At 43.8% G+C, this 24,998-nt stretch overlaps 1 protein-coding gene across 45 annotated transcripts in view; it reads left to right on the forward strand.

Moving 5' to 3' along the window:
* INPP4A (inositol polyphosphate-4-phosphatase type I A) overlaps positions 1–24,998 on the forward strand; it is a 165,024-nt gene that overhangs the window by 78,337 nt on the left and 61,689 nt on the right. For 39 of the 45 annotated variants that reach the window (XR_012421910.1, XR_012421908.1, XR_012421907.1 and 36 more), the window contains exons 3-10: positions 1,090–1,280; positions 1,824–1,868; positions 15,519–15,637; positions 18,030–18,146; positions 18,430–18,509; positions 20,163–20,274; positions 21,196–21,286; positions 21,832–21,979. Coding sequence is in view for 41 of the 45 variants with exons in the window: in XM_045368772.3 (XP_045224707.2) it covers positions 1,175–1,280; positions 1,824–1,868; positions 15,519–15,637; positions 18,030–18,146; positions 18,430–18,509; positions 20,163–20,274; positions 21,196–21,286; positions 21,832–21,979 (818 nt within the window). In the remaining 4 variants the exon portion in view is untranslated. The remainder of the gene's footprint in view (positions 1–1,089; positions 1,281–1,823; positions 1,869–15,518; positions 15,638–18,029; positions 18,147–18,429; positions 18,510–20,162; positions 20,275–21,195; positions 21,287–21,831; positions 21,980–24,998) is intronic. The other 6 variants (XM_074011040.1, XM_074011042.1, XM_074011043.1 and 3 more) reach the window with 1 other exon arrangement.

Here is a 24,998-nt window from a genome sequence, read left to right on the forward strand (position 1 = left end):
TTGCTCAGTCTAATTATCTTAACTTCTAAAGGTTGGTTCTTTCTAGAGACAGCAGGAGTTGTAGCACATAGGGTTGGAAAAACCTGAAACTCCCTTCTTGCTGCTTAACCTAGTTCTGAGAGCAGAGTGTGAGCTCTGGAGCTCGGAGCCATGTGAAGCGTCTGACTCAGCCTGTGGCAGTGTTTTACCCAGAACCCTCCCTTTCCACAGCACAGCACCCCCCACTTCGCTTAGGCCTAGATTACGTGCTTTGCGGGAAGCAAAGCCTGAGACCCAGACACGTGAAGTTTATGCAGCTCCGGGAAGAAAGCCAGCAGGCTAGAGTTTTGAGCTTCGTCCCGCTAGTGTTTTGCCACCTCTATGTAGCCCGTGGGCAGCAGACTCTTCTGCAGCCCTTACCCTTGTCACAGAGGCTGTGTTGAATTGATTTAAATTTTTTTTTTTTTTTTTTTTTGAGACGGAGTCTCACGCTGTTGCCCAGGCTGGAGTGCAGTGGCGCGATCTCGGCTCACTGCAAGCTCCGCCTCCTGGGTTCCCACCATTCTCCTGCCTCAGCCTCCTGAGTAGCTGGGACTACAGGCGCCCGCCACCGCGCCCGGCTAATTTTTTTTTGTATTTTTAGTAGAGACGGGGTTTCACTGTGGTCTCGATCTCCTGACCTTGTGATCCGCCCACCTCGGCCTCCCAAAGTGCTGGGATTACAGGCTTGAGCCACCGCGCCCGGCCGAATTGATTTAAATTTTTAAAGGTTCTACAAGACTTGCCAACAGAAGAGCATAATAAAGAGAACAAGAAAATCTCAAAAGCCATATTTTATGATTATATGAAAACTGTCATTCACTGTGGCATATCTCCATTGAAGAGGACAGGACATCCTCAAGCGATCCCATGGACACCCTGTGTTGGGGAGTGGGGAGGAAGAAGTGACCGGAAGGGGCGGGGAGTAGCGGACGGTCCACCCCGGTTCCTCACAGGCTGGGGAACCCTGTCCCTGTACCTTGCCCCTGTTAGGTCACGTTCTTTCTAAATGAGAGCATGGTTTCTCTCATCACCATCCCCCTGATTTCTTACCAGTGCTCCTTTTCTCAGGGCTACTGCCACTTTAGCGGACTAGGGCTCGGTGCCAAGGCTTCCCGGGTAATCAGGCGTGGTCTGATCCAGGATCAATGACATCATGACAGCAAGAGAGCACAGCCCTCGCCATGGCGCCAGGGCCCGTGCGGTGCAGCGGGCTTCCACCATTGACGTGGCGGCCGACATGCTGGGCCTCTCTCTGGCAGGTGAGCCTCACAGGGCCTGCACCGGGCTCCAGGTATGAGCTCACAGCGCGTGGGCTCCACACTGTGGCAGTGCTGGGAGGGACCCGATGAGTCCCCACGACTACCCTAGACTACAGGGTACCCTGGTTTGGCATCCTTTTGGTTGAATGAGGAAATAGGGAAGGGGGGCATCAGCCCTCTTCCTGTGAACCGCTTCTGCTGGAGCCTGACTACATTCGTTTTCCAGTGTGGTGGGGGGCACCAGCAGGGTAGTGTGGGAATGTCCAAGTGTCTGGCTGGCTCACGCCCAGGCAGAGGTAAAAGCCCTCCCTGTTGTGGGTGTGTAGATCCGAGGAGAAGCAGGGCTTTGGCTGTGGGGTCAGGGGCTTCTTAGCAATCTCAAAAACAAAGTATTTTTAAAATAAAGAAATTGTCTTGCAAGGCAGTTTTTGTTGTTGTTGTTGTTGTTGTTGTTGGGGGAAAGTAGAGGGTTATTTGTGCATTTAATCTGAAAACGGAAAAGTTTATTAAGGGTGATTTTTCTGTCATTTCTTTTCTATTCAGGAAATATACAGGACCCAGATGAGCCCATTTTAGAATTTAGCTTAGGTAGGTATCTTTCATTGTTTTTTGTCTCAAAAAATATTTTACTTAAAAATGAACACAAAAACACGACCACCAGCGCATGGGCTCGTCTCAGAGAGCTTGCTGCTGCCGCCGCCACTGCCGCAGTGTTTCTGAGAAGGCGGGGCCCTCACAGCTGTCAACTTCTGTGGACGGGAAGGCACCTCGGAGGCTCTGTGCCCACAGGTTCCTGGCTCCTCAGCATGGGGCCCGCTCCCTTGGGGGTGTGCTCTGCACAGGGGGCTGGGGACAGGGAGGTGAGCCCACCTAGAGCTGTCAACAGGGCCCTCCCCACCCCCACCCCAATGGGAGAAAGGGAAGGAGGGGCTGGCCAAACCGGACGTAGAGTTCAGCTTTGTTGCCCCCGGCTGCAAGGCCTTGTGTTGGCTGAGTTTCACTCTCCAGCCCTCAGTTCCCTGTTGTATAAAAGGCAGCACTGGCACCTGCGTGCTGTCTTTCTCAGGATCAAATAAGAATATACTGAAAAGTGGATCAGAATGTGCTGAGTCCGGGGTCAGTGATGCGTGGCATCCCTGTGCTTACCCAGAGGCCTGAGACGCCTCTCCATCAGAGCCCAGTACTACCCAGCACTCCGCTCCCCTTTTCCCATTCCTTAGTCAACATGAGTTGGTGGCCTGGCACCAATGTCCAAGAGGTGATGTGACATAAAAGAGGCACCTCCTGGGGAGTCAGATGACCTGGATTCCAGCCTTGACCATGCCAGGCTAACCACGTGGCCTTGAGCCTGCCACTCGACCTTGCTGGAACAGTTTCCTCCTGTGCTACATGAGGATTCTACTGCTTGTTTGAGAGACAAAGAAGATCAAGGTGGTTAAGCACCCCCCAGCCCCAAAAGACTTGGACAAATTGCAAAACCCTTAAAAGTGTAAGTACACTACTGGCCGGGTACAGGAGCTCACATCTGTAATCCTAGCACTTTGAGAGGCTAAGCCAGGAGGACTGCTTGAGGCCAGGAGTTTGAGAGCAGCCTGGGCAACATAGCAAGACCCTGTTTCTAAAAAAAAAAGAAAAAAAAAAAAAAACGTACCTGGCTGTGGTGGCACACACCTGTATTCCCAGCTACTGAGGAGGCTGAGGTGGAGGGCGCCCTTGTGCCTAGGAGTTTGAGACTACAGCGAGTTATGATTGGGCCACAGAGGGATGCCCTGTCTCTAAAAAATAATAATGAAAAAGAAACAAAAAATAGAATTTGGAAGAAACTGAGACATTGCAGAAAGTTCCAAAGAAATTATAATTTATGTTGGCCAGGTGTGGTGGCTCACTCCTGTAATCCCAGCAGTTTGGGAGGCCGAGGTGGGCGGATCACCTGAGGTCAGGAGTTCAAGACCAGCCTGGCCAACATGGTGAAACCCTGTGTCTACAAAAATACAAAAATTAGGCAGGCATGATGGCGGGTGCCTGTAATCCCAGCTACTCAGGAGGCTTAGGCACGGGAATAGCTTGAAGCCAGGAGGTGGAGGTTGCAGTGAGCCGAGATTGCACCATTGCACTCCAGCCTGGGCAACAGAGCGAAACTCTGTCTCGAAAAAAAAAAAAAAAAAAGAATTATAATTTATATACTCAAGAAAACATAGTATATCTATAAAACAAAACCAGGACACTATAAAGGCAAAAAGAACAATTGAAGAACAAGAACAATCTTAGATATTTAAAATACGATAGACAAAATTTAAAAAATTCTGTAAAGTTTGGAAGTTGGTCAAGGAATTCTTCCAGAAAGTAAGATTTTAAAAACAAAATAGAAAATGGGTAAGAAATAGAAATGGAAATTTTGAGAGTAAATCCAGAAGGCCCAATATTTAGAAGAAAAAACAGAAGAGAATGTAAGGGAGGAAATGCAAAGAAAGAGGAAATCTCCGAGAACTGAAGAATGTGTCTGTAGGTTAAAAATGTCTACCAAGGCCCAGCACAACGATGAGAGAGACCCATAGCAAGATATGCTGTGGTGAAATTTCAGATCATAGAGAATAAAATGAAGATCCTAAAAAGTTCCAGGAAGAAAATAAAACAGATCATACCCAAGGATCAGGAATAAAACTGGCATGGAATGTCTCAGGGACACTGGAAACTGGAAGGAAAACTGGAAGACAACACCTTTAATTATATTTTCAACCCAGAATTCTCTGCCCAACCAGACTGTCAGTCAAATGTGAGGGTAGGAAGGAACTTGTTTCAGCTGCACAGAGTTGTACAGCAAAAATTTACTTCCCCTGCATTCTTTTCTCCGGAAGCTAGTGGAGGATGTGTTCCCATCCTAAAGAGGGACCACACTAAGCAAAGAAGTCATGGGATCCAGGAAACAGGGTCATCACAAGAGGGAGGTGGAAGGAATCCCACATGGTTTTTAATGAGTAATACGTGCTTAACTTTCATCATGACAATGTGGATTTAACAAAATTGAGCTAAAATGATTGCATATGGAGAGAGGATGACAGTTGGTATAATTGAGTTAAAAATCCTCATCCCCTCTAAAAGAAATCAGGACATTTCTGAATCTGGTGAACGGAAAACAGTAATATAGTCATGTTAATTGGGCACATGGAGGAAGAAACTGCTTTAAAAAGTAAGGATGAGTTTTTTTTGTTGTTGTTTTGTTTTTTTTTTGTTTTTTTGTTTTTTTTTTTTTTGAGACGGAGTCTCGCTCTGCCGCCCAGGCTGGAGTGCAGGATGAGTTTTATGTAAAGTGAATTTTACCCCAGTTTTTTAAAAAGGGAGGAGCCAGGTACAGTGGCTCATGCCTGTAATCCCAGCACTGTGGGAGGCCGAGGCGGGTCAGGAGATTGAGACCATCCTGGCTAACACGGTGAAACCCCATCTCTACTAAAAATACAAAAAAATTAGCCAGGCGTGGTGGCGGCGCCTATAGTCCCAGCTACTCCGGAGGCTGAGGCAGGAGAATGGCGTGAACCTGGGAGGTGGAGCTTGCAGTGAGCCGAGATGGCGCCACTGCACTCCAGCCTGGGCGACAGAGCAAGACTCCATCTCAAAAAAAAAAAAAAAGGAGCAGGAGCTGAATTATTGAATGGACAAATGTGTTGACTTTTAAAATAAAAATTTTAAATTTAAAAAATGTATGTTCATTGTAAAACTTTCAATACAGAAAATGTTGAAGAAAAAGCAAACTTTATTGCAGCGAGGTAGTCAGTTATCACTTTGGTATATATCCTTCCAAGTATATATGTTTGACCCTGTACTGTATGGAGATTTTTCATGATTTTTGGTTGTGGAAGTGATGGAATTATTTCCAAACATGTCGTCATAGTGCTCTTGACATTCTTTTTTCATGTAGCAAAACATCTTTTTAAATATGTATGGGGTCTGCTTCATCATTTTAAATGCCTTCATAGAGTCTCTAATAGCGCTGTGCCATACTTACTTTAGCCAGCTGTTCGACTTTCAGGTTCTTCCCAATTTGCCATTATAAACACCATCACAGTGAACGTATTTATGTATAGATCTTTCATACATTTTGCTGATTATTTCCTTAGGATATACTCTTGAATATAGCATTGTCGAATCAAATGTATGCAGTTTACCTCAACAGCATTTATTTAGCGTTTAGTCAGCTGGGATTACAGATGATCAGGTTGGAGAGACAAGGCTTACACATCAGAGGTGTGTGGTTTCTATGGAAATATGCCAAATGAGTGACGTAAGTGAGCCTGCAGGCTGCTCAGAGAAAACTTATAATGGAAGCTATGGAACTTGAGCCAGGAATCAAACCCTGGTTGAAATTTAGATAGGCTGGGTTGTGGGAGGAGGCCAGGAGAGAATGTCCCTTGTAGGAAGGCATGTTCTGAAGGTGGCCATGGGACCATCAGCCCTTAAAGTAATCTCAGTCTTCTCAGCCTTTGGTCACCTGCTGTACCTTAGTCCATCTGCCATCGTTACTGCCTGAAAGACCTGAATATTCCTACCTTGCATAGGTGTCAAGAAAACTCACACCTGATAAAAGGGCAAGTAGAGAGAAGCCACAGGTCACTTAAGGGTACTTTGTAACTTAAAGGAGAGACAAGTAGATCAGTCAAATTAGGGGATTCCTGTTGAGGCAGATGTAATGGAAGAAACAGAGAACTTAAAATAGTAATAAAACCTTGAAGCCTCTAGAAGAAAAATAGGAGAACTTTCAAACTCAGGGTAGGCATAGATTTGGACAGAGCACAAAAAGCACTTTGTTTTAGTTTGCTACTGCTGCCATAACAAATTACCACAAATTTAGCATGTTAAAGCAATACAAATATGTGATCTTACAGTCCCTTAGATTAGAAATCCAGTGTACTCACTGGGTCTTTGCGTAGAGTCTCACAACACCAAAATCAGCGTTAGCAGGGCTGGATTTATTTAGAAGGCCTCTAGGGCCTGTTCCTATCAATTTCCTTGCTCATTCACGTCGTTGACAGAATTCAGTTGCTAGTGGTTTTAAATTTTAGGACCCCAGTTTTTTGCTAGCTATCAGTTAAGGCCCGCTCCCAGCTCATAGAGACCACTCACATTCCTCTTGTGGGCTTATAGCCCTCTGCCTCCATCTTCAAAGCTGGCAGTGGCAGGTCTAGTGGCCTTCCATGCTTTGAATCTCTCCTGCCTCTTCTTCCATTGTTATATCTTTATGATTCACCCTAAGGCCTTCGTCTTCTACTTTCAAGGGCCTCTGTGATAGATTGAGCCCATCCGCATGATCCATCTGAAGATCCCATAATCACATCTGTAAAGTCTCTTTTGCCATGTAATGTAATCGATTCGTAGTTTCTGAGGATTAGGACATAGATACTTGTTGTCAGGGAGGGGCTTCTCTGCCTACCACTCCCTAAAATTTAAAAGGGATACATTGGATTTCATCAAAATAAGAAATTGCTGTCCATAAGAGAAGAGACATCACTAAGAAAATGAATAGATGAACCACAGACTGGAAAAAAACATTCACAACACATATACTTCACAAAGGACAAATAAATAGTAAAAAAGTAAACAACCCAATTTTTAAAAGAAGCAAAAGACTTGAGCAGACGCTAGACAAAATAAGTTATACAAATGAACAATAAACAATAAAATGATGCTTAACATCGTTAGTCGTCATGTAACCGTAAATTAAAACACATCCATTAGAATGGGTAAAATTAACAACAACAACAAAAACACTAACTGTACCCAACTGGAACTTTTGTATATTGCTGGTGGGAGTGGAAAATGATACAAACACATTGGAAAACTGTTAGTTTCTCGTAAAGTTAAATAGATTTCAGGCGTTTGTAATTATGCAGAAGAAATGAAAAAGTGTTCACAAAAAGACATGAACAACAACATTTATGTCACCTTTATTTAATAGTTCAAAGCCGAAAACAGCCCAAATGTCTATTAACAGTAGAAGGAATAAATTGTACAGTGGAATAGGACTCTTTTTTTTAAAAAAGAATGAATTGTCAGTACATGTAATAACATAGATGAGTCTCGAAAACATTCCGTGTGTATGAAATTCAAGAACAGACAAAAGAATAGTGATGGAAATCAGAAAATGATTGCAAAACTAGGAGATTTGTACAAGAGGGAACTTTCTAGTCTGACGAAAAAGTTGTACTATCTTGTTTTGATGGTGCTTACATGGGTGTTTATGGTTGTCAAAACTCATTGATCAGAAAAACCTAAGCTCTTTGTATTTTATTGTATCCAATAAATAATGAAGGTTCATGAAGATATATGAGAAGATATTACAGAGAATGAAAATTAATTTTTGGAAATAAAAATCAGTTTACTAATTTTAAACCACTAGTTGACATTTAAAAAATAAAATAAGAATGATGAGGGCAGATATGGCAGAGTGAAGACTTCCAAAAATCTTCTCTTCTATAAAGGCAATGAGTGTACAAAAATGGTCAAAATTGTTTCAGAACTCTGAAAATTAACAGAGGCCTACAGTACTCTGGGGAACATTTATTTAAGAAAAATGGTGTATTAATCTGTTCTTGCAGTGCTATAAAGAAATACCTGAGGCTGAGTAATTTATAAAGAAAAGAGGTTTCTTTTCTCTTATGAGGCTTATGGTTCTGCAGGCTGTTCAAGCATGGCACCAGTGGCTTCTCAGCTTCTGGTGAGCCCTCCGGGATCTTTTATTTACAGCAGAAGGAAAAGCAAGAGCGAGCATCTTACATGGTGAGAGAGGGAGGAGGTGCTGCACACTTTTAAACAACCAGGTCTCACGTAAACTCAGAGCTAAAACTCACTCATCACCAAGGGGATGGCGCTAAGCCATTCATGAGGGATTTGTCCCCCATGATCCAAACACCTTCCACCAGGCCCCACCTCCAATATTGGGGATTACATTTCAACATGAGATTTGGAGGGGACAGAACATCCAAATAATATCAAATGGCTTCTTAGTTAGAACAGAGAGCTTTATGATGTTTTAACTTGCCCCGTTATCGTCCTCTCCCTAGCTCCAGGTAGCCTTGAAAGCCAGCATCTCGCCTAAAGGTCACTGAAGGGGACAGAATGGGGTTGGAGATCCTACAAAAAGCCCCTTTCTTAGAGAGTTGTCATTATTTGTCCTGTCTGGCAGTTCCCTGGAAAACCCCACATCCTGTACCTGCCTTTATTTGGCTTAACTCAGAATCAGTGGGAACAGTTTTTTCCCTGAGAATGTTTGTCAAAAACAATCACTGTCCATTTTTTGACATTACAGCTGCCTGAGGTAGTGATAACAGTTGGAGCAAACAAAAAGCTAAGCAAAAAAACCTTAAAAGGGGAAGCTGGGGAATGAGATATTCACAGGGAGATTTGAAAAGCTCTTTCATATTCCTGGGAACCTCAAAGGCCCGTGAAGGGCTGTGCACGTGTCCAGAGCTGTGTGCATACTCAGGAGACTTGAGAAGGCCCTAAGCAAGTACCTGAGATTGACCCTGAGGTTCTATGCAAGCAGCACATGAAGTCTAAGACAGAGTTATAAACTGACTGCCTGAACGATGAAAATGCACCCCAGTATACACACAGGGACTGTTAGCTAAAGCTACAGCAAAGGTCTGTGATTCTGGTATTTACAGAAACATCTGTCCAACCATTATCTGACTACTAACCTAATGAAGCAGTCACTTCAATGGCCACACATGACAAAGAGTATTACTTTACAGAATTCAATCAGAAAAGGCACTGAAGAAACAGCCACACAAAAGAGCAGCAACAACAAAGCCTGGGGAAGGGGGAGAATCTAATTCCAGAGATCCCACATTGTATTATTTAAAATGTGTAGTTGCCAACAAGAAGTTTTGAGACATTGCAGATAACAAAGTATGGCTCATACACAGATGGAAAAAAACCCATACAGTCGGTAGAAACCATCCGTAGGAAGCACAAATGTTGAACTTAGTAGACAAAGATTTGTAAATCAGCTATTTTAAGTATGTTGAGATAACTGAAGGAGACTATGTCCAAAGAACTGAGGAAAGTGTGAGAACAATGTCTCACCAAATAGAGACTTGAAGAGATAGAAACTATAAAGATATCTAAATAGAAATTCTGGAGTTCAAAATTATAATAACTGAAATGAAAAATTCATTAAGAGAAGCTCAACTGTAGACTTGAGAAGGCAGAAGAAAGAATCAGCAAACCCGAAGACAGGTCAGTTGAGATTATCCAGTCTGAGGAACAGAAAGGAAAAAAGAATGAAGAGAAATGAACAGAGCCTCAGATACCTATGGGACACAATCAAGTGCACCAATATATGTATAATAGGAGTACTAGAAGAAGAGTAAATCGAGAAGGGGGAAGATAAAAATGTTTCAATAAATAATGACCAAAACTTCCCATATTTGATAGAAAACATGAATCTACACATCCAGGAAGCCCAATGAACTCCGCGTAGGATAAACTCAAAAGAGATCCACACTTGATACATCATACTCAAACCACTGAAAGCCAAAGACAGAATCTTTAAAGCGGCAGGAAAGAAGTGATCTATCGTGTATAAGGGATCATCAATAAGAGTAACAGCTGATTTCTCATCAGAAACCATGGAGGTCAGGAAGGTGGTGGGATGATGTATGCAAACTGCTGAAAGAAAAAGACAACCAAGAATTTTCTATTCATCAAAAATGTCCTTCATAAATGAATAAGCCATATGTGGTATGTTTATACAACTGAATGTTACTCATCAATGAAAAGGAACGAAGTATGGATATTTGCTAGAGTATGGATAAACCTTTACAATATTCTAATTGAAGAAGCCAGATACAAAAGCCACCTATTGTGTGATTCCACTTATATGAAATGTCTGGAATAGACAAATCTATATAGATAGAAAGTAGATTAGTGGTTTCATGGGGGACCAGTGAATGGGGTAATGGGTTTGGTTTGTTGTTGTTTTTGGGTTGATGAGAATGTTAAGATGTTAAGGAATTTGTGGTGATGGTTGCACAACTCTGAATGCCTTTAAAAACCACAGAATTGGGCCGGGTGTGTAGCTCATGCCTGTAATCCCAGCACTTTGGGAGGCCAAGGCAGGCAGATCACAAGGTCAGGAGATCGAGACCATCCTGGCTAATATGGTGAAACCCCGTCTCTACTAAAATTATAAAAAACTAGCTGGGCGCGGTGGCGGGCACCTGTAGTCCCTGCTACTCGGGAGGCTGAGGCAGGAGAATGGCGTGAACCCGGGAGGCGGAGCTTGCAGTGAGCTGAGATCACGCCACCACACTCCAGCCTGGGCAACAGAGTGAGACTCCGCCTCAAAACAAAACGAAACAAAACAGAGAATTGTGTACTTTAAGAGGGTGAACTTTATGATATGTAAATCATATCTTAAAAGAAGCGTAGTAAAAATCAAAGCAACACTGCTGAAAGCTGTTACAAATCTGTGAAGGTAAACGAAGGAACCCTCTCACAGTTCAAGGAGAAAATATCAAGACAGAGATTGTTGGTGAAGAGATATGACAGGTTTGGGAGTTCTGGTATTTGATCAATAGGAGACCTAGAAGCAGAGAGCCGGAGAGAGGAGTAGCAGCGAGCCAGAAGCAACAGAGAATTCTTTCCAGAGGGAAGAATGGACTTAAGACTCAAGAATATTCCAACTGCCAGGCATCTCCTTGTGAGACTAACACATTCTAAGGAGAAAGAAAATCTTTTTCTAGATAAATAACAAACAAAAATCAAATCTACCATTAAGGACAACTAGAAAAAATGAAAAAAAAAATCTGAACTATCTGGTCCATGCGACCAGAGAACTGATAGGACCGTAAAGAATCTGAGAGCAGAGGCCCACTTATTCCTTTGAGGGCTTACAGTGGTTCCCAAGAGGAAGGCCAAGAGGTCCAGAGGCTGTGCAGTGCTTTAGACAGTGTCTCAGTGCAGAAGTGACAGGGGTTGCTTTCTAGGGTCTGTTAGGGGAAGGATACTTGACGAAACCCCTCTCACTTTGATCTAGAATCCAGAAGGCTAAATCTAAACCTCTAGAGTAAGGGGAACCAGAAGCAGGTGTTCATAGGGACTACAGGTTCATTAAGTTACTGCAAGTAAATGAAAACGTTTCAGAGTGCTAGTCCTCCCTAGAACCTTGCAGAAGTAGTTACAAATCTTGTCTGGAGAAAGACAGCACCATCCTAGGCCTCAAATCACTTCTACAAGCAATTCTTGTAGTATTCAGCATAAAATCATGATTTCTCGGAAACAGGAAATAAGAAATATGAACAGAAACAGTAAACATAGAAATAGACCCAAAGGGGCCGTGTATATTAGAGTTAAGAGACAAACACTAAAATAACCGTTATTGACTATATGTCTTAGTTAATAGGGGCTGCTATAACAGAATATTGTAGACTGGGTGGCTTAAAAAATAGAAGTTTATTGCTCACAGTTCTGGAACCTGAGAAGTGCAAGATTGAGATGCTAGGATATCTGTTGTCTGATGAGGGCCAGCTTCCTGGTTTGCAGATGGACGTAGTCTTGCTGTGTTCTCACATGGCAGAGAGCAGAGCAGAGGGAGCAAGCTCTTGTGTCTCTTCTTTTAAAGGCACTAATCCCATTCATGAAGAGTCTACCCTCGTGACCTAATCACCTCTGAAAGGCCCCACCCCTAATACCATCACATTGGGATATAAGATTTCAACACATAAGTTTTGATGTTTGTGTCAGAGGACAGACCTACTTCAAGAAACTTTAGGGGGACACAAACTTTCAGTCATAACACTATGGTAAAGAAGAAAAAAGACGACATTGAACATTTTCAGAGAACTAGAAGCCATGAAAAGAACCACATACATATTTTAGAATTCAAAGAAAAATTTCAAGAAGAAAATTTACAAAATGAAGCCAGAGCCATAAAAATAATGGAAAAAAAGCTCAGAGGAGAGTAAAAACAGCATAGTGAGAGGTCTAACATTACATTTATTCTGTATCTTTAAGAAGGAACACAGAAAAGGGTCCGAAGCAATATTTATAGGTGAGCATTTCTCCCAAATGAATACAACAGTTTCACCAAATAAATACAAACAAACGTACCTCGGCACATCATAATGAAACTACTGAAAGCCGCAGTCAGTGGGAAAATTATAAAAACTGTCACAAAACACAATCTTAAAGTAGCAACAACTAGACTGACAGCTGACTTCATAACAGAAACATAGAGGCCTAGAGACAATATATTTAAAGGGCTTAGAGAAAATAACTGCTTAGAGAACATTTCCTTCAAGAAGTAAGGTGGAATAAAGACATTTTTTAAACCTTGAAAGCTGAAAGCATGCCAACACCACACTTACAGAATAAACAATGCTAAGAGATGTTCCTCAGTAGAAGGCCAATGATTCCAGATGGGCGTTCACCAATAGAGAAAGCACTGAAAATTCCAAGACATGAGATTAGGGGTCAACATCTGGGTTATAGCTGCACAAATAGCAACTATAGAAAAACATGCACACACACACAAATGTGTGTGCTAACAAAAGAGAGAGCTGGTATGGCAATCTTAATGTCAGAAAAAGTGTAATTAGAACCCGAAGAGTAGATCGAGCTGTGAACAGTGGTTAGTTAGGTCACCACAGGTCCTTTCAAAGGACGGAGATAGCCAGTAACTTACAAATGAACAAAGATATCTTCCCAACTAAACTCTCCTCAAAGCATGTCAAGCTATTGCTCTCCCCCACCCTTCCAGAGTCATATCTCTTCCTTCCCTCTTTGTATTTTTCTGTCTTTTAATCTCTCCTTTTTTCTCCCTGTTCTTTCTTTCATTTTTATTAATGTCTTCCTTCATCCCATCACTCCTCCTCTCCCTGAATTTTGTGTGCATTTGTCTCACCTGTTGTGGACACAATAATATATTTTTAAATAGGAGTTCATATGTTTTTTCTATTTTATTTTAAAATTGCAATAAAATGTACACAAAATGTATTATTTTAACCATTTTTAAGTATACAGTTCGGTGGCGTTAAGTATAGTCATGTATCACTTAATGGTGAGGATACATTCTGTCAAATGTGTCATTAGGCGATGTTGTCCTTTTGTGAACATGACAGAGTGTACTAACAGGATCCCAGATGGTGCAGCTTCCTAGGCTCCTAAGTATAGACTGTCACTCCTAGCCTATTAGACTATGTCCATGGTATAGCCTGTTACTCCTAGTCTGTTACTGTGTCCATGGTGGAGCCTGTTACTCCTGGCCTGTTACTATATCCATGGTATAGCCTGTTACTCCTGGCCTGTTACTATGTCCATGGTATAGCCTGTTACTCCTAGCCTGTTGCTATATCCATGGTATAGCCTGTTACTCCTAACCTGTTACTATATCCATGGTATAGCCTGTTACTCCTAACCTGTTACTGTTTCCATGGAATAGCCTGTTACTCCTAGCCTGTTACTATATCCATGGTATAGCCTGTTACCCCTGGCCTGTTACTATGTCCATGGTATAGCCTGTTACTCCTAGCCTGTTACTATGTCCATGGTATAGCCTGTTACTCCTAGCCTGTTACTATGTCCATGGTATAGCCTGTTACTCCTAGCCTGTTGCTATATCCATGGTATAGCCTGTTACTCCTAGCCTATTACTGTGTTTGTGGTATAGCCTGTTACTCCTAACCTGTTACTATATCTGTGGTATAGCCTGTTACTCCTAGCCTATTACTGTGTTCGTGGTATAGCCTGTTACTCCTAGCCTGTTAGTATATCCATGGTATAGCCTGTTACTCCTAGCCTGTTACTATATCCATGGTATAGCCTGTTACTCCTAACCTGTTACTATATCCATGGTATAGCCTGTTACTCCTAGCCTGTTACTATGTCCATGGTATAGCCTGTTACTCCTAGCCTGTTACTATATCCATGGTATAGCCTGTTACTCCTAACCTGTTGCTATATCCATGGTATAGCCTGTTACTCGTAGCCTGTTACTATGTCCATGGTATAGCCTGTTACTCGTAGCCTGTTACTATGTCCATGGTATAGCCTGTTACTCGTAGCCTGTTACTATGTCCATGGTATAGCCTGTTACTCCTAACCTGTTACTATATCCATGGTATAGCCTGTTACTCCTAGCCTGTTACTATATCCATGGTATAGCCTGTTACTCCTAGCCTGTTACTATGTCCATGGTATAGCCTGTTACTCCTAACCTGTTACTATATCCATGGTATAGCCTGTTACTCCTAACCTGTTACTATATCCATGGTATAGCCTGTTACTCCTAACCTGTTACTATATCCATGGTATAGCCTGTTACTCCTAGCCTGTTACTATGTCCATGGTATAGCCTGTTACTCTTAGCCTGTTAGTATGTCCATGGTATAGCCTGTTACTCCTAGCCTGTTACTATATCCATGGTATAGCCTGTTACTCCTAACCTGTTACTATGTCCATGGTATAGCCTGTTACTCCTAGCCTGTTACTATGTCCATGGTATAGCCTGTTACTCCTAGGCTTCCAACCTGGACAGCATGTTACTGTACTAAATATTACAGGCAGTTGTGTATCTAAACATAGAAAAGGGAATGTGTTTGTACTGGGGTGTTAGGATGGCTGTGACATCACTAGACAATAGGAATTTTTCAGCTCCGTTGTAATCTGTGAGACCACTGTCATGTATGTGGTTTATCATTGATTGTAAATGAACAGTGGCTCACTTAAAAAAAAAGAAGAGCTTTGTTTACTTTGCCATAGAATTCTAATTTTCTTCCAGCATCCATCCATCCACCTGCCAAGACACGTGGGGCACCATATGCTCAGAGTCAGCCACAGCAGGCACAGGATGCAAGCACGGGTAGCTCTGTCTTAGATTTCATAGACTCCGTGGTTCCTTTGCTCGATTGCTTAGAGTTGGAATAGTTACCGAGGTCAGACTTGAAGGGTTGGACCTGTATGAGGTTTCTGGCTTTGTGTTCCACTCCATGGACATGGGAAGCCCCTGTCAGCGCAGCCTTTCACTGAAGTTATGGCATTGCTGTCTTGGAGGGTGCTGGGGAGGGGGCGTATAAAGAGATTGTTTCAAATTTTAAAAATCACCTCCCTGTGACAACTGACGATGTGATCGTCTCACCTCTTTGAATGTCGTTTACTCTTTGTGCTTTCTTTGAGTGTATTTGGAACAGAGAACTGATGAGAGTCTGGTTTTAAAGGATTCATTTCTTTCCCATCTTGATTCTGTAGCTTGCAGTGAGCTGCATACTCCATCGCTAGATCGAAAGCCAAATAGTTTTGTTGCGGTGAGTGTCACCACCCCTCCTCAGGCATTCTGGACGAAGCATGCACAGACGGAGATCATTGAGGTGGGTGCTGGTGGTCCCTCCCTGAGGTGCTGTGGGACATTCTCTAGTGGTGTGTCTTGTCCTGATGTTCAGTTACTCGTGCATCTGTAGCTGAAGCCGTATTTACGTGAGTTGTTGCTATTTTCCCGTGGGTTTTCAGTACATTGATATTGTTCATCACATTTACTCATCTGGGTAGCATTTATGTTGCCATATCCTTTACAGTTATTGATTAACTATTGGCAGCTTGTTTTTGAACAATGATCCTGTAAGCTTTATTGCCTTGTAAGAGGTAAGACCTAATTCCTTCTTGTCACCTCCAGTTGGCTGTTACTTTGGAAGAGTTGTGCTCGTTAATCAAAGCTTAGAAGAGTATTAACTATTAACCACTCTCTTGTCCAGACATACCCCTATTTTTGTTGGTTTTTGTTTTTACAGCCTTTTGAGTTTTGTGTCACATGTTTACGTTTTCCACTAAGTTACATGATAAACATTTATGGAGGGAATTTTGCAAAATCCTTTTAGATCATTGAGCACACTACGTAACACTAAGTGTAGGAGTTGGTGGCATGAGATTCTGCAGTTGTACAGTGAAGAATTATCAAACTTAAACTGCATTTCTTCTTCTTCACCAGTTGTGCATTTTGGAAGCTAGCCCACCCTTTCAGTCTCTTAGGAACTTATTTCCAAGTTCACGTCAACAATTCTGCTTTCTAAGCATTTGTCGAGTGCTACCTACACATCTAAGCATAGTGCCAGGCACTGTGGATGATACAGAGCCCACCAGGGCACAGTCCCTGCCCCGAGGAACTGACCAGCTGGTGGATGGGGAGGCAGAAATGAATATGGCTGCCCCTGTGCACAGCGAGTATGGGAAGTATTGGAGTAGGAAGGTGAGGAGAGCACCAGGAGGCTGGGATCCTATCTGACTCTCAGAACAGGCTTCCTAGGGTGGGGCTTCATGAAATTCTGCTTCAGTACGTCTGCATTTCTCGCAAGCATTTCTTGCAAGCTCCCAAGTGCATTTCTCCCAAGTGCATTTCTCGCAAGCTCCCAAGTGATGCCCAGGTAGCCAGTCGGGGGACTCCATGTGAAGAGCCCCGCCAAAGTTCTGTTGTGGTTATGCAGATGTGTGACCACAGGGAAGGATCATGCGGGTTTGGGGTCTAACTGTATCCTGGTCGGTGTGTGAAAGGCACACGTAGGAGAGCAAGGAACGAAAGCCTTGAAGGCCGTGGTGTTAATCAGCACATGGTAGTGAGCCAGTGTAGGCTTCTGGGCAAGGGGAGTCACCTGACCAGATGTCCTAACTTGTATAGGACAGTCATTTGGAGGAGCGAGAGTGGGAGGGAGTGGAAAGAAAGGAGTGTGTGACAGAGACTTTGAAGGTGAACCTTGCAAGGGGAGTTGCAAGAGAATAGCATCTCCCAGACAGCAGGGAGTTTTGTCTGCTTTGCTTCACTACTGTTTCCCAGACACTTAGAATAGTGCCTGGTGCCCAATAAATGTTTGTGGAAGGAATGAGTGAATGAATGATCACTGGGTGGTTGAGAACAACAGAGAAGAAGGCACCAAAGTACATGCCCAGGCTTTTAGCCTGCTTGGAAAGGGAGTCAGAGGTGGCCTTAGCCAAGGGCGGCCTTAGCCAAGGGCGGGTAGAGGGAGAGATGAGTTGGTCGAGGCCCTAGCAGCCCACTCAGGTGGAGCTGTCCAGTCAGCTTGACCGCCTGGATCTGGATCTGCAGAGAGAAAACGGAGCCAGAGGCCCAGGGAACAGTGGCTGTGATAATTACCTGGTACCTGAGAGAGTATGGTATTACGGGGCTTTGGAGGACACGGCTAAGCTGCCGGGAAATAGTCACCTATAATCTAAAAACTAGTAGTTGATCCTAAAAAAAAGGATAGCTTTTAAAAAGTCAGGCTTTAATTATCCCAGACACAGGCTTCTAGAAGTATATAATAAACCACTTAAGCCATTCATTTTCTCTCTTTCATCTGCTTGTTTGTACCTCTTAAAGGAATAACCCAAAGTCGTAGGTCTAAATACACATTACACTTTAAGTCATAAAACTAAGAGTGCGTGTGGACATCCAACTTGTTTCAGTTTTTAGAAATTCCTCCCTCTGAGTGTGAAACCCATGAAATGAGTCCTCAGGCCGAGCTTGTTTCATGGGCTGATTTATTGTGTGTGGATCTGTCATGGTCTGTCAGACTTCCTTTTCCTCTTTTAAAAAGCAGAGGGTTTTGTTTGTTTGTTTGTTTTATGTATTTATTTGAGCTGCCTTTAGCATTCGTGTTGATTCAAGACAGTGAGAATGTTAGTTTCTCATTCTGAAAATGTTGATGTATTTCAAAAGCAATTACATTTTTAAAACCCAACCCTGTGTTCTGATTATTTCCTTTTCTGTTCTAGGGAACCAACAATCCTATATTTCTAAGCAGTATTGCCTTCTTTCAAGACTCTCTTATCAATCAGATGACACAAGTCAAACTCTCCGTGTATGATGTCAAAGATAGATCTCAGGGAACAGTTAAGTAATGTGTTGTAGTTCGTGGGATTTTCTTCCCTTTGAAAAAATTATGTAATCATTTGAATGAGAGGTGAACACAGATTCACTTCACTACTGGCTCACAAGTTAGCTCATGTCTAAATACATTTGTCTTTGCAAATTTTTAAGCTTTCCCATCGGGCTTCTGACATCAGAGTAAGAGGTGCTGTGGGAGGCAGTCAGCTGGACTCTCTGGGGCCATGGTAATTGCATCAGAAGCAAAGCAAGTACACCAATGCTGCCTCTCTTCCTTCTCTTCCTCAGATGTATTTACTGGGCTCTGGAACGTTCATTGTCAAAGATCTGCTGCAGGACAGGCATCATAGGTTGCATTTAACACTAAGGTTGGTGTTCAGTTTTATTCCCTTGGAAGGATCTGGAATGATGAGGTCCAGGGACAGGTGGGGAAAGGACCCACTTCCTATACTGAGAGAGCACCCTTCCCTTCCCAGAAGCAGTCTGTGTGGCGACACTGTGTTGTCTCCTGAGGCGAAACAAATTACTTAGCCTATCAGGGAATGGTAACTTTTAGCATCCATAGGAGATATGAGCACAGCTGTTCCGAGCCCTAAAGGAAGGCCTGGATACATATCTAATAATACTGAGTGTGTTTCTCTGTTATTTAGCCCCTCCCCAGTAAAATATAATCTCCCAGACAGCAGGGAGTTCTGTCTGCTTTGCTTCACTACTATTTCCCAGACACTTAGAATAGTGCCTGGTGCCCAATAAATGTTTGTGGAAGGAATGAGTGAATGAAAGAGAAACGCCCACCGTGTCCCAGGATGAAAAGATGAAAGATATCAGGATGTCAGTCCTTCCAAATCATTTTAGGGGCACTTCCCACCAAAAACTCTGACATGGTGTTCTTTTTTCAGAATAATGTAAAAATTGTGAGAACTATGATCTGGGAAAATAATCCAAAAAAGCTAGGAAAATTTGACAAAAAATTAAGTCCCTGCAATGTTGAGACGTTCTGAAGTTACTGTAAGTAAAGTAAAGACAGTATTGCAGGCGTTGACTATCTAATCAGTGGACAGGATGAGAACCCTGCAGCATCGTCTAAACATAGTTTGTTTAGAGAACTTCATTCAGGAAAAAGGAAAAAGGAAAAATCTTAGGTAAAATGAGAGGGATCATGTAAGGAAAAGGACTTTGAGAAAAATATTTAGTTACATCATGCGTCAGAGTTAACTCTAGTTGGGTTAGAGTTAAATGTACAAAATGGACACCATTCTTTTTAAAGGAGCTAAAGGCGACTGATCATTGAACAGATAGAGCAGGAAAGGACTTCACAGGCACGAGGACAGGGCGAGGAAATCACAAAGGAAATGGTCAGTAGATGGGACCAGACAAAAATTTAGAACCTGGTTAAGTGAGACCTTGTAAATAGAAAGCCTGAAGTTCCAGGGTGAACCCAGGCTCCCTGGATGGATCAGATGAGCCCAGGCCACCATCAGCCACCTAGGTAAAATTAGAGGGATCGTGTAAGGAAAAGGTGTCAGGTCAAAGCCGACTGAGGCTGGGGTAGCCTCAGCTCTGTCATCTCAGGATTCAAGGGCCTTGGGCTAATATAAACCTGAGGGTGGGGTGGGAAGGAACAGAAAAGGGCCCAGGGCCAGAACAAGGTGTTCTCTAGTCCTCAATCTGGCACGTGTCCCCCTCACCCTCTGGGCAGGGGTGAACCCAGGCACTGGCAGCAGCTCGAGAACAGCATTGGCTCCTCCTCAAGGAGGCCCCCTCTGACTTCACCCGCACGTCCACACTTCCCTGTGGTGCATTGTCCGTTCAGACACAGCCCTCCGCTGTGCCCCATGGTTTTCTCGTCTGTCTCGCTGGGGACGAGCCCTGTGTACACAGCGAATGCTGACCGACTGGTCAGTCAGCTCGGCCCTGCTGCCCCCAGGACCCTGATGACCCAGTATGGCCAGGACTTTGCATTTCAGCAGAAAAGAAGCACAGTTGCAGCACCACTCATTAAAGCATGTTGTACATCACAGGTCTGCAGAGAGTGACCGTGTGGGTAACATCACCGTGATTGGCTGGCAGATGGAGGAGAAGTCAGACCAACGGCCCCCTGTGACCCGGTCTGTGGACACTGTCAATGGGAGGGTGAGTTACGCCACTTTCCTCCTCTCCTTTAGAAAGAGCAAGGGAATTAATCGGTAAAAATGCGGCTCTCGTGGACTTAGCCTTTGTGCTCAGCAACGGGCAGGGCCTGCTGCTTGATGCCGCTCCCCATGGACACTCCGGTCCTCCTTAGGCACACCTTGAAGCAGGAAACAGGGCTCCCGCCTGTAAAGCCCTGCTGCCCTGGAGCCTGCCTGTGTTCTGGGTGCTATACTGGCCACATCTAGAGGGCAAGAGTAAGCAGGAAAGAGCCCTGCTGGAAGAACTGCAGTCGGGGGCAACTTAGCGGGTGTGGAGGGCAAGTGAAGAGGCATTTAGGACCCAGGTCATCTGTCCTGTTTTGTTAATATCTTCCTCTCCCAGACACATGCATGCCCTGCAGTCTCCTGGTACATACCTTCACCTTTTCATATGCTCCCCTCTTCCCCGATCCTCCTCCGCCTCTCCAGCTACACCCTCCTGCACCCACTCTCATGCACAGTCTCTCACACAGACACTCAAAGAAAAATTCTAATTTCAGAGCCCCAACGCTGGTAAGTAGTCATTGTTGTACAATACAGAGATGTCTCATTTCACCCAAAATAAGCCCAGAGTGTTAGTTCTGGAAATATCCCTTGGCATCATCTATTCTCTTCCTTTCCTTTTATACATCAGAACACTGAACCACAAGGTGAAGTGGCTGAGAAACCACGCCTGCCTAGAGACTTGTGTGTGCATGAAGTGGTTCAACACACTGGGAGGTGAATTACTTTGTGGCTTGGGCAGCATCTTTATTGTAGAGTTCATGGTGGATATTCATCTTAAGAGTTCTGTTGTGATGTATTTAGGCCACTGTTTCTGCTGAGTGTTCTGGAGTCATCTGAATCTCACAGTTTTCTTGTGCATTTCCTTACACATTATCAGATGGTTCTTCCCGTCGATGAGAGCTTGACGGAGGCATTAGGAATCCGATCCAAATATGCTTCGTTGCGAAAGGACACTTTGCTGAAATCGGGTAAACAGCTTCCTCCTTTGGTATTCTTGCCTCTCTTGTGAGTATCCACTTGGGCCTGCAGTCCCCTTTGCTCCCCACCTGCTGCGATTGTCCCAGCCATGTACCCTCATTGTCACCTCTCTGCTGCTTATCCTCGTGTTCTTTTTGCAGCATATAAAGAGTTACTACAAAAAACAATAATAATTTTCCTTTAAAGAGGATTAAAAAATAAAAAAGAGTCAGTAATACTCCAAGGAAGTCATACTTCATCTCACTCTTTCCTGTTTCACATCGGGGTTGGTGACTGGCGACAGCCTCCCTGCCCCCAGCTGCTCGCGCTTTAGAGTTAGTTACATGTTCTGGGACAGGAAGATTGCATGTTGCTGGGAAGAAGCGTTCAGACCTAGTCATTTGGTAGGTTTTCGGTGTAAGAGTTTTAATTCCCGTGAGATGAACAGTGAGAGGACTTGAGTTGTCACCATCCCCGAGGGCCAGGAGCGAAGAACCCACGAGGCAGGTCTGCAGCCAGTTCACATTGCAGCCTGTCTCCTGTCATCCCACCTCAGTGTTTGGCGGCGCCATCTGCCGCATGTACCGGTTTCCAACCACCGACGGTAACCACCTGCGGATCCTGGAGCAGATGGCAGAGAGCGTGCTCTCCCTGCACGTGCCCCGGCAGTTCGTGAAGCTCCTACTAGAGGAAGATGCAGCCAGGTGAGGCCACACGGAAGGACTGACTGTCCATCATACCCATATCATGTGCCCCTTCCTTTCTGAGATATAGCGGGCAGAGCACGGGCATCAGATAGACTGGACTGCAGACACAGCCTCTCCCCTGCAACTCTGTGGCCTTGGCTTGCCTAAGCCTCAGTGTGCTCATTGGGATTATGGATTCCTGTGCAGGGATTTTGTAAGACAGTGTGCTTGAACCCAGATGTGTGTCCTGCACTCAGAACCTCCTCCCTTCTCCTCTTTCCTCTTTTTTTTGAAACAGAGTCTTGCTCTGTTGCTCAGGCTGGAGTGCAGTGGTGCAATCTCAGCTCAACGCAGCCCCCGTCTCCCAGGTTCAAGTAATTCTGCTGCCTCAGCCTCTGAAGTAGCTGGGATTACAGGTGTGCGCCACCAGGACTGGCTAATTTTTGTATTTTTAGTAGAGATGGCGTTTCACCATGTTGATTAGGCTGGTCTCGAACTACTGACCTCAGGTGATCCACCCACCTCTGCCTCCCAAAGTGCTGGGATTACAGGTGTGAGCCACCATGCCCGGCCTGCCTTCTCTTCTTTTCTTTCCCCTCTCACTAGTCCTTCAGAAAGTTAGAAATAACTGGTAATTGTTTGATCCTAGCTGCCCAGCAGTAGTTTTCTAGGTTAGGGTCATAGATAAGGGCTCCAGAAGACTGAGTATGACCTGTCAGCTCACTGTGGTCCCATAAGGGTCTTAACCCTTCTGCATCTCTCAACCCAGGGCATATTTTGTCAGTGCTAAGGTGAGGAGAAGCCCAACAGGTGGCCCAGGCCGTGCAGATTATGTCCCCTGTCTCTCTCTGTTTCAGTTTTGTGCTGCTGTAACAGAATGCCAGAGACTGAGTAATTTATAATGATCAGAAAAGTGTTTGACTCATGGTTCTGGAAACTGGGAAGTCCAAAAGCATGGTGCTGGCATCTGGTGAGGGCCTTCATGCTGCATCATCCTGTGGTAGAAGGCATCACACAGCAAGAGCGCTCTTGAGAGAAGGCCAAACTTGCTTTTATGACAAACCCACTGTTGCAATAACCAACCCATTCCCACCATAATGACATCAATCCATTCATGCGGGCAGAGCCCTCATGACCACATCATCTCTTAAAGGTCCTACTTCTCAAAACTGTGGCATTCAGGATAAAGTTTCCAACATAGGAACTTTGGGGGATAGTCTCAGACTGTCATTTCTCCTCCTTGTCCTCAAATGATGTTAATTATAAACACAATATAACAGAAGCATGAAAGAAAGCAAGGTAGCCAGAATCCTGCTGTTTTCAAAGAGCTATTTTGTTTACATTTTTTATCTGGAAAAAACATCACACTTAAAGATGAAGGGCAAGAATAATGCAATGAGCACCTAGATACCTTTCACCTAGAATCACCAATTGTTAATATTTTGCCAATTGCTTTCTCCATGTATGCACATATTTTAGTAATTTTAATTTTACAAATTTTCATTAAGCTTTGTCCATATTTTTGTGTATTTACATAGTGACAATCTATTTTTCCATGTATTTTCGGTTTTTATGTTTAAATTTCCCATTACATGGTGTATTATAACTTTAAAGAGTTTATTCATTTTTTATTTGAGACAGGGTATTGCTCTGTTACCCAGGCTGGAGTGCAGTGGCGCCATCAGAGCTCACTGCAGCCTGAAACTCCTGGGCTCAAGCCATCCTCTTACCTCAGCTTCCTGGACAGATAGAACTACAAGCACACACCACTATGCCCAGCTAATTTTTTCATTTGTTGTAGAGACAGGGTCTTGCTCTGTTGCCTAGGCTGGTCCCCAACTCCTGGCCTCAAGCACTCCTCCCACCTTGGCCTCCCGGAAAGCTGGGATTCCAGGCGTGACCCACCATTCCTGGCCAAGAGTTCATTCACTTAACAAGTGCTTTAGTTCAAGGGTTTTGTTGTTGTTTTCAGCAACAACCACATGTCAGGCACTGTTCTCGGTGTGGGAGGCTTCTTGGTGAGCTCAGTGTGGGGGTTGGTTGGAAGCAGAACTGGGAACCTCACACAGGAACTCCAGATGTGTCCGCGTGTGCTGGGACTGAAAAGGGAACTGTGAGAAGAAAGAGGGTGCTCAGGGCAGGCCTCTGTGAGATGATGACATTAAACTAACACCTAAAGCCTAGGAAGCAGTCACATGAACACGGCAGACACATTCCAGAGAGAGAAACTAGCAGTGGCCTGGCAGACAGAGCTGCTGTGCTCAGAGCGGCCTGAGGTCATGGGGTGGCAGGCCATGTAGCCCTACCTGCTCTGGGTGTCCTTTTATATTAATTTTGCTATTTTAATAATAATAAAATGGCACAGCTTTTAAAAACAATTTAGACAAGTCAGATTTCCTAAGACCTTATATAAAATTTAGCTTTTTTTCTTTCTCAAAGGAAAACATGAGTGCAGTATAAAAAAAACAAATAGCGCAGAAAGGTTTTAACTAAAAACAACTCTTGGGGCTCTACTTTCTGATCTGCTTCCCAGAAACAATCACTTTTTGAGAGTTTTAGTGTTTACTGATGTATTTCTAAATATATGTGTAAAGTGTTCTCTTCATTAATCAATAAATTCATTAATCAATTTCAGGGATTAGCTACTGATTTTCTATGCTGAGGGTTTGGCCTTTTATACCTTCCCAGTCCCCATTTTCCTAATTTGGTTATCGTTTTTGTTTTTAAATCCATCTTGTGATTTTGCTGTTATGATTGTGTAGCTGTTCTTCATTGCTGAGCTAAGGAATTTATATTTCAGTTCTTATACAGCTTTTATTTTTTTGGAGATGACAATTCCTCTTTTTCTTCTCTCCTCCCTCCTCTTCCCCCTTCCCCCTTCTGTGACCCTGTGCCTCTGTCGAGCACACACATAAAGACAAGATCTGGCCTGATTTCATCCACAGTGACACAGCGGGCCACTTTTAGGTTCAGACGGCTCCTCTCTCACATAGACACGGAAGGAAGAATAGCCAGAGGTCCCAGCTCCCATGGTCCT

This window comes from Macaca fascicularis, chromosome 13 (assembly GCF_037993035.2).
Source record: "Macaca fascicularis isolate 582-1 chromosome 13, T2T-MFA8v1.1".
Taxonomy (NCBI): Eukaryota; Metazoa; Chordata; class Mammalia; order Primates; family Cercopithecidae; genus Macaca; species Macaca fascicularis.